Source organism: Panulirus ornatus, chromosome 17 (assembly GCF_036320965.1).
Source record: "Panulirus ornatus isolate Po-2019 chromosome 17, ASM3632096v1, whole genome shotgun sequence".
Lineage (NCBI taxonomy): Eukaryota > Metazoa > Arthropoda > Malacostraca > Decapoda > Palinuridae > Panulirus > Panulirus ornatus.
In genome coordinates, this window is record NC_092240.1 from 26,005,756 (window position 1) to 26,015,957 (window position 10,202).

Here is a 10,202-nt window from a genome sequence, read left to right on the forward strand (position 1 = left end):
TGCCAGTAGAGATATTCATGGATGGAGGCACCACCCTTGACAATGAAGAGATGGTAACCTTCTTCAAGACATGGGCAGTGATGGTGCCATTGTCTTATGTCCATTTTCCCCAGTCTAATGGCCAGGAAGAGACTGTGCTGTTAAGGTGGCAAAGAGGATCCCCCATGATAACAGAAGGTAAGGGGCAGCATGTACAGTGACAAAGTGCCACAGGGGCTGCTACTATACCATAACATGTCCTTGCACAGTGGATAAGTCTCCAATTTAACTGGCCATGGGAAGGCACTTGTGAGACAAGAGTGCTCATGGCCCATCAGCACTACAGGGTGGACCAGTGTTGGAGGAGCGCTCTGTGACAGAGGGAACTCTAAATGGCAGTGCATCAAGATGAAGTGACATTGTAGGTTAATGATGATGTGACTATCTGTATGCCTCTGACAGCTGTACAGTGAGCCAGAATCCAGGGCCAGACTTCCAAGATTTTGGACAGGAAGAGTGTGGTGGTTTAAGTGTGCCCACACTACTACTATTCTGTCAGGCTGGACGGCTGTGGTTGGCTCTCGTACAGAAACAGGAGGCTTTCCACATGGCCACCTGCAACCTGCCCACACCTCAGGGATCTGGGCAGGAAGGTGTCAATTCAGTGTCTTCTCAAAAAAAAAAAAAAAAGAAGAAGAGGACATTCCTTAACCTCATCGGAGCAGGGAACACAGATGTCTGAGATGGTTGAATTTTTTTTGTGCTTTAATACTGTATTTTGTTAAGATGACTGGACAATGTTGTTCCTTATTTTAATGCTCTGTTTTGTTAGGATTATTATAATATCCAGTTTGCTTAGTCTCGAGGAAAGATAAGAGGGTATAATACTCTATGATATGTTGGGCATGGGGAAAGCCGTAGGCAACACCTCAGGTAGTCATGAGCCAATGTGTGTACAGAGTAGATACACAATAAATTTTTTCATTTATTACAGCTATTCACTACTCTACAGTGAGTAATGTTGCAGTTGAAGGTATAATTGGGGAAAATGAGATATTCAGTGAATAGGAATAACATTTTGTGGAGTGGTGTGCTGAAAAAGGACTGGTCATTAGGAATACCTGGCTTAGAAAGGGGAACATACATGGTTGTGTAGCAAAGATGGTAAGAGGGCATTATTTAACTACATACTAACTGATAGGTGTGCAGAGAGGGACTTTTGGATGTGAATTTGTTAGGAGTGACAGCTGGAGGGATGTCTAAGGCAAGGCTGAAGATTTGTTGGAGTTTTGAGAAAAGAGGAAATATGAGAGAAGAGGATGATGAAAGTAAATGAGCTTGGAAAAGAAACATGTGTGAAGAAATATCAGGAGTGAATGAATGTGGAATGGCAAAAGATGAGTGTAAATAAATGGTTAGATGGCTGATGGGAGGTAAGTGAGTTTGAAAAGAGACAAATGTAAAGAAGAAATACCTGGAGAGATAGGGTGAAGAATGGCCATAGGTGAGAATGAAAGATGGTCATATAGCTAGTTGGATGTCTAACTGTTACCTGGTGGAGGCACAGGTGAAGATTTTCAGGGATTTTTGGGAAAGAGGAAACAAGAGGAGTGAGAAGCGGGTAGTGAAAGTAAATGAGCCTAAAAGAGATGTGTGAAGAAATAACAGGAGAGATTGGATGTAGAATGGCAAAAGAAGTGAGTAAACAAAGCACAGGTTGTGAATGTGGAATGGGAAATATGCACAGAAGCAGTGTTGGCATGTGCAAAGGAAGTATGTGGTGTGTGTAAGGTGGGAGGTGGACAGGTGAGAGAGGGTATTAGGTGTTGGGATGACAAAATAAAGTTGCTAGTGAAATAGAAAAGAAATGTATGGGTAGTACTTAACAGGTTAGGAGTGCAAATGATTGAAAGATATACAAGGAAGTCAAAAGGAAGGTGCAGGGGTTGAAAAAGAGGGCAAATGAGAGTAGAAATGAATGATTTTCAGTAAACTTTGTAGAGAATATGATGGTTTAAAAGGAAGTTGATAATGTGAGAAAAACAAGAAAACAAATGGGAATATCAGTGAAAGGGGCAAATGGGGAGGCAGTAGTGTTCATATTGACCTTGTATTCATTGCAGATTAAATGTTTCTAATTGAATCAGTTTTGTAGATTTTAATGCATAGCTTTTCTGTTGTCACAGTTCTGTTGTCAAAGATTATAATATATTTAGAATTATGATATTCATAAAATAATCTGTTTGCAGGGTTACTTGAGTGTCGGAGACGATTGTTTCCCTCCAGCTGATGTTGGTCAGAGTTATATCAAAACTTTTAAGGGCCTTCTGAAAAGCTCCTTGGATCTCTTTACACAGATGAATAGTATTCATATCAATGCAGTATCTGTTCTAAACAGTGTGGATGCTGAGGTAAATATAAGGAGGCATCTTGGAGGTCAGTTATTTCTAGGAAGCATAATAGAGAATTGAATAAAACTGTCTTTACTAGATTTATATTTTTAGCAAATAAAATGAGCTGACTTTGATAGCTTGATGATACTAGGGTACCAAAGATTTGCAACATATGAAACATATTTTTTTCTAAAATATGTGTTCCAAATGTTACCCTGCATCAAATATACAGGTCAGGTCAGGTTTAAGATAACTCAGGCACCATCATATACAGGATATTACAGCACCTTTTTTTTTTTTATCTTACTATATATAATACATTGTACTTATCACGGGATTGTTGGCAGAACACAGACCATGCAATGGTACAGAGGATGAGTAAGTATATATTGAGAGTGACAGTTTGTGCAATTAAAGCAGTCGGTATGAGGATGAAAATAAGTGATGAGTTTTCTAAATTTGGAAATGAATAAAAGCTATTGGAATTACCTTTTTATTGTTATCTTAATATCTTATATACTAGACATTGGATATTCAGTAGATAAAAGAATTCATGATCATGAGTAGACATGCTGTATTTACATGTTCTAGCAACAAAAGCTTTTAATTATTCTTTGATTTTCTATGTTTTATACGTTATTCCATTTGTATAGACATTTTTTCATGTTCCATTTATATGCACTGAAAAAATATTAACTTTTATAAGGTAAACTCTTGTTTATCAAGAACTTATCACAATAGCACCCTTGATTCAGTGGCACGTTCTGGAATCCCCATTGTGGTTCTGTTCTGAATTCAGTGTATGATAGCACAAGCAGCAGTTCAAATTTTACAGTGAATGAATAGTTCTCTGATGCTGTGAGATAGAAGCTGGTGTCAGTTCAGTTTCCTCTTTACCCATTTGTAATTACTTATTTATACTGTATTTGGAGAAAGTTCTATGCTAGTGGCACCCCATCTCATAAACAATTTATTTCATTAAGAAGCCTTTTAATCTTTAATAAGCACTTGCTGTCTCATTTATTTGTTCATTCCAGCCATCCACCTCCCAACAATAAACCAGAACTTCTTTGGATCCTTTCTAAGTAGCTTTTTACCCAGCTTTTTATTATTGCCTCCGGTTACTCTGGTACTGCATCTCTTGAGGAACTGTTGCCTGTCACTATCATCCGGCTGATTTAGAAACTTGAAGGCTGTTATTAAGTCTCCTTTCTTTCTCTTCTCCTCCATATTGGTCAGCTCTGTAACCCTCAGCCTCTCATTGTGTTTACTACTCTTCATTCAGTTACCATCGTAGTTGCTCTTCTTTATGTCAATCAGATCTGTTTTTTGTAGGTGAGATGACCAGACTTGTGGTGCTTAATCCAGGTTTTGTCCAGAGAGAGTGGTGAATGATTTTATGACCATGTCCTTGTCCATATGTTTGAAAGTGAGCAGTTCTTATATTTGCCAACAGGCAGTTTGCCTCTCACAGCTCAAGTGTGTGCAACTCTAGCAGTGATTGAAGCACAATGTCAAACCATAGATCTCCTGACATTCAAGCTCTTGTGAGTTATTTCCTGATAGGAAATAATCATACTGAGGCTCTCTTTTGCTTTGTCACACCTCATCACCTTGCAAATGTAGATTTTAACATCCATTTATCTGACTACCTTTGGAGTTTGTCTATGTTTGCCTTTAGGCTGATGCAATCATCATTCTCTACATCTCTCATAGCCTTACATTGTCTGCAAATGTTTAGATATGATTCCAGTGTATCATGCAGGTCATCTACATACACCAACAACTACAGTGGGCCTAAGACATACCAGACTTATTCCCAGCCCACTTCAAGGATACTTCTTTTATTTGTGTTCTTTTTTTCCCTTCCAGTAAGGTCTTCTTTTACCCAGAGAGGGAACCCACCACAAGACCTGTTGTTCTAATCAGCCTCTGATGAGGAACAGTGCCAGAGGCACTTTTTTGGACATGATATATGCAAATTCCCCTCAGAATGTTTCTGATAGATGCAAAGGTCAAAGCTAGTGGTAAAATTTTATTCTCTTACAAGGAACATGAATTTCTATTTATTCCCAACTACAGAACTTTTCATCATTTTAGATTGATGTTCTTAGATGATAAGTATTAGATTTACTCCTGCTGATATACTTAAAGACAACATGTACTGTACTTTTGTGTTACTTACATATATATTTTTTTATTTTCTCTAAGATCGCTCATTACCTTGACGAGAAATTGGAGGATGAGGCCAAGAACATTCGAGAGATGAAGGGCCACATCATTACCCTAGGGAAGATGGCATCCTATGGTGTAGCTGTTGACATATTTGACTCTAATCTCTAAATTCTTATCTTTCCTCCTTTAGATTTTAGGCATAAATATCTTTATTCTATCTAATGGACAAGATTTTAGAAATGCATTTTGGTCCTAACTTCCATTGGTTTCATTTAAGACTTTTTTAGGCTCATTTTACCATAAAGCTTGATTTGAATTTTCATATTATTAAGCATAGAAATGTGTATATTCTGCAAACTTTTGATGAGAATGCTTTTTGCTATGAACATTTGTTATTGTTTTTAAGTTTTGTTTGGAAATCTTGACATAGCCCTTATTTGCCCCAGATGTACACTCTTCAAATTACAAAATGTTGTATGAAACATGTAATTTGACTTTTTTTAATTTCATAAAACAGAAAACTTCATAGTACTTTGTTATTTAACCCAAACAGTATATTTCTTTAAACTACCATGGTTCAACTTTCTTCCCACTGTATAAAGAAATGCAAATGAATTGTGATTAAATATTATTATTATTATTATTATTATTATTATTATCATTAATATTTCACTTTGTCACTGTCTCCCATGTTAGCAAGGTAGTGCAAGGAGATGGACGAAAGAATGGCCCAACCCACCCACATACACATGTATATACATACATGTCCACACATGCAAATATACATACCTATAAATCTCAACGTATACATATACATACACACACAGACATATACATATATACACATGTACATAATTCATACTGTCTGCCTTTATTCATTCCTATCGCCACCCCACCACACATGAAATAACAGCCCCCTCCCCCCGCATGTGCACGAGGTAGTGCTAGGCAAAGACAACAAAGGCCACATTTACTCACACTCAGTCTCTAGCTGTCATGTATAATGCACCAAAACCACAGCTCCCTTTCCACATCCAGGCCCCACAGAACTTTCCATGCTTTACCCCAGACACTTCATATGCCCTGGTTCAATCCATTGACAGCACATCGACCCCGGTATACCACATCATTCCAATTTACTCTGTTCCTTGCACACCTCCTGCATTTTCAGGCCCCAATCACTCAAAATCTTTTTCACTTCATCTTTCCACCTCCAATTTGGTCTCCCACTCCTCCTCGTTCCCTCCACCTCTGACACATATATCCTCTTAGTCAACCTTTCCTCACTCATTCTCTCCATGTGACCAAACCATTTCAGAACACCCTCTGCTGCTCTCTCAACCACAGTCTTTTTATTACCACACATCTCTCTTACCCTATTATTACTTAATCGATCAAACCACCTCGCACCACATATTGTCCTCAAACATCTAATTTCCAGCACATCCACCCTCCTCTGCACAACTCTATATATAGCCCACCCCTCGCAACCATATAACATTGTTGGAACCACTATTCCTTCAAACATACCCATTTTTGCTTTCTGAGATAATGTTCTCGACTTCCACACATTCTTCAATGCTCCCAGAACTTTCGCCCCCTCCCCCACCCTATGATTCACTTCCGCTTCCATGGTTCCATCCGCTGCCAAATCCACTCCCAGATATCTAAAACACTTCACTTCCTCCAGTTTTTCTCCATTCAAACTTACCTCCCAGTTGACTTGACCCTCAACCCTACTGTACCTAATAACCTTGCCCTTATTCACATTTACTCTCAGCTTTCTTCTTTCACACACTTTACCAAACTCAGTCAGTAGCTTCTGCAGTTTCTCACATGAATTAGCCACCAGCACTGTATCATCAGCGAACAACAACTGACTCACTTCCCAAGCTCTTTCGTCCGCAACAGACTGCATACTTGCCCCTCTTTCCAAAACTCTTGCATTCACCTCCCTAACACCCCATCCATAAACAAATTAAACTACCATGGAGACATCGCACACCCCTGCCACAAACCAACATTCACTGAGAACCAATCACTTTCCTCTCTTCCTACACGTACACATGCCTTACATCCTCGATAAAAACTTTTCACTGCTTCTAACAATTTTCCTCTCACACCATATAGTCTTAATACCTTCCACAGAGCATCTCTATCAACTCTTATCATATGCCTTCTCCAGATTCATAAATGCTACATACAGATCCATTTGCTTTTCTAAGTATTTCTCACATACATTCTTCAAAGCAAACACCTGATCCACACATCCTCTACCACTTCTGAAACCACACTGCTCTTCTCGAATCTGATGCTCTGTACATGCCTTCATCCTCTCTATCACTACCCTCCCATATGATTTCCCAGGAATACTCAACAAACTTATACCTCTGTAATTTGAGCACTCACTTTTATCCCCTTTGCCTCTGTACAATGGCACTATGCAAGCATTCTGCCAATCCTTAGGCACCTCACCATGAGTCATACATACATTAAATAATCTTACCAACCAGTCAACAATACAGTCACCCCTTTTTTTAACAAATTCAACTGCAATACCATCCAAACCCGCAGCCTTGCTGGTTTTCATCTTCCACAAATCTTTTACTACCTCTTCTCTGTTTACCAAATCATTCTCCCTAACCCTCTCACTTTGCCCACCACCTCGACCAAAACACTCTATATCTGCCACTCTATCATCAAACACATTTAACAAACCTTCAAAATACTCACTCCATCTCCTTCTCACATCACCACTACTTGTTATCACCTCCCCATTAGCCCCCTCCACTGAAGTTCCCATTTGTTCCCTTGTCTTACGCACTTTATTTACCTCATCTTTTTATTCTCCCTAAAATTTAATGATACTCTCTCACCCAACTCTCATTTGCTCTCTTTTTCTCATTTTGCACCTTTTTCTTGACCTCCTGCCTCTTTCTTTTATACATCTCCCACTCATTTGCATTTTTTACCTGCACAAATTATCCAAATGCCTTTCTCTTCTCTTTCACTAATAATCTTACTTCTTCATCCCTCCTCTCACTACCCTTTCTAATCTGCCCACCTCCCATGCTTCTCATGCCACAAGCATCCCTTGCGCAAGCCATCACTGCTTCCCTAAATACATCCCATTCCTCCCCCACTCCCCTTACCTCCTTTGTTCTCACCTTTCTCCATTCTGTTCTCAGTCTCTCCTGGTACTTTTTCAGACAAGTCTCCTTCCCAAGCTCACTTACTCTCACCATTCCCTTCACCCCAACATTCTCTCTTCTTTTCTGAAAACCTCTACAAATCTTCACCTTCGCCTCCACAAGATAATGATCAGACATCCCTCCAGTTGCACCTCTCAGCACATTAACATCCAAAAGTCTCTCTTTTGCACGCCTATCAATTAACACATAATCCAATAATGCACTCTGGCCATCTATCCTACTTACATATGTATACTTATGTATATCTCTCTTTTTAAACCAGGTATTCCCAATCACTAGTCCTTTTTCAGCACATAAATCTACAAGCTCTTCAACATTTCCATTTACAAAACTGAACACCCCATGTACACCAATTATTCCCTCAACTGCCCCATTACTCACCTTTGCATTCAGATCACCCATCACTATAACCCAGTCTCGTGCATCAAAACTACTAACACACCACTCACCCAGCTGCTCCCAAAACACTTGTCTCTCATGATCTTTCATCTCATGCCCAGGTGCATATGCACCAATAATCAGCCATCTCTCTCCATCCACTTTCAGTTTTACCCATATCAATCAAGAGTTTACTTTCTTACACTCTATTACATACTCCCACCACTCCTGTTTCAGGAGTAGTGCTACTCCTCCCCTTGCTCTTGTCCTCTCACTAACCCCTGACTTTACTCCCAAGACATTCCCAAACCACTCTTCCCCTTTACCCTTGAGCTTTGTTTCACTCATAGCCAAAACATCCAGGTTCCTTTCCTCAAACATACTACCTATCTCTCCTTTTTTCTCATCTTGGTTACATCCACACATTTAGACACCCCAATCTGAGCCTTTGAGGAGGATGAGCACTCCTCGCATGACTCCTTCATCTGTTTCCCCTTTTAGAAAGTTAAAATACAAGGAGGGAAGGGTTTCCAGCCCCCCGCTTCTGTCCCCTTTAGTCGCCTTCTATGACACGTGAGGAATGCGTGGGAAGCATTCTTTCTCCCCTATCCCAAGGGATATTGTGATTAAATGTAGAAAAATATAATTCAAGCATCAAACAACTCAAAAAGGATAGTTTGATTTAACCATCTACACTGTAAACATATAGTGGGAAAGAGAAAGATAACTACTCATTTATCTCGTTTCTTGCAGAAGGCAAATAAAAGGGGAGGGAGGAAGGGGCTAGAAATTCTTACCTCGTATGATACTTACCAAAATAAGAGATAGAGGAAGGAGACAAAGGAGGATTATTTCCTTTAAGGTTCAGGTACTCTTTCCAGATGCTACCTTGTTTTTGCAGGAAATACTACACATTTATGAAAATAAGAATGGTTTGCAGTTGAATTTATTAAGAAAGGGCATGACTTGTTGATTGGTTGGTAAGCATATTCAGTGTATGTATGGATCATGATAAAGTCCCTGAGGACTGGTGGAATGCATGTATTATGTCATGGTACAAAGGCAAAGGGGATAAAGGTGAGTGTTGAAACTACAGAGCCATAAGTTTGTTGAGTATTCTTGAAAAACTGTATGGGAGTGTGCTGATTGAGAGGGTGAAGGCATGTACAGAGCATCAGATTGATGAGGAGCCATGTGGTTTCAGAAGTGGTAGAGGATGTGTGGATCAGGTGTTTGTTTTGAAGAATTTCTCTGAGAAATACTTAGAGAAACTGAAGGATTTATATGTAGCATTTATGGATCTGGAGAAGGCATCTGACAGGGTGGATAGAGATGCTTTGTGGAAGGTCTTAAGAGTATATGGTGTGGAAGGTAAGCTGCTAGAAGCAATGAGAAGTTTTTATCTAAGGTGCAAGGCATTTGTACGAGTAGGAAGAGAGGATAGTGATTGGTTCCCACTGAAAGTTGGTCTGCAGCAGGGTTGTGTGATGTCCTCAAGGTTGTTTAATTTGTTTATGGATGAGGTGGTTAGGGAGGTAAATGCAAGAGTTTTGTAGAGAGGGGTGAGTATGCAGTCTGCTGGGGATGAAAGGGCATGGGAAGTGAGTCAGTTGTTGTTTGCCAGTGATACAGCACTGGTGGGTGATTCGAATGAGAAAGTGCAGAAGTTGGTGGGTGAGTTTGGAAAATGTGTGTGAAAGAAAGTTGAGAGTAAAGGTGAATAAAAGCAGGGTTATTATGTTCATTACGGTTGAGGGACAAGTTAGTTGGCATGTGAGTTTGATTGGAGAAAAAATTGGAGGAAGTGAAGTGTTTTAGATATCTGGGAGTGGACTTAAGAGCAATTGGAACTATGGAAGTGAGTCACAGGATGGGGAAGGGGGCAAAGGCTCTAGGAGCGATGAAGAATGTGTGGAAAGAGCATTATCTCGGAGTGCAAAAATGGATATATTTAAAGAAATGATAGTTCCAACAATATCATACAGTTGTGAGGCATGGGCTATAGATAGGGTTGTATAGAGGAGGATGGATGTGTTGAAAATGACACGTTTGATGAAATATGTGG

General features: G+C 39.6%; 1 protein-coding gene across 2 annotated transcripts in view; it reads left to right on the plus strand.

The window, feature by feature from the left end:
- Positions 1-5,073, plus strand: part of LOC139754652 (ferritin light chain-like) — a 58,524-nt gene extending 53,451 nt beyond the window's left edge. For both annotated transcript variants that reach the window (XM_071672179.1, XM_071672180.1), the window contains 2 exons: positions 2,229-2,390; positions 4,584-5,073. In XM_071672179.1, the coding sequence (XP_071528280.1) occupies positions 2,229-2,390; positions 4,584-4,715 (294 nt within the window). In that variant the 3' untranslated portion in view covers positions 4,716-5,073. The remainder of the gene's footprint in view (positions 1-2,228; positions 2,391-4,583) is intronic.
- Positions 5,074-10,202: the final 5,129 nt, after the last annotated feature.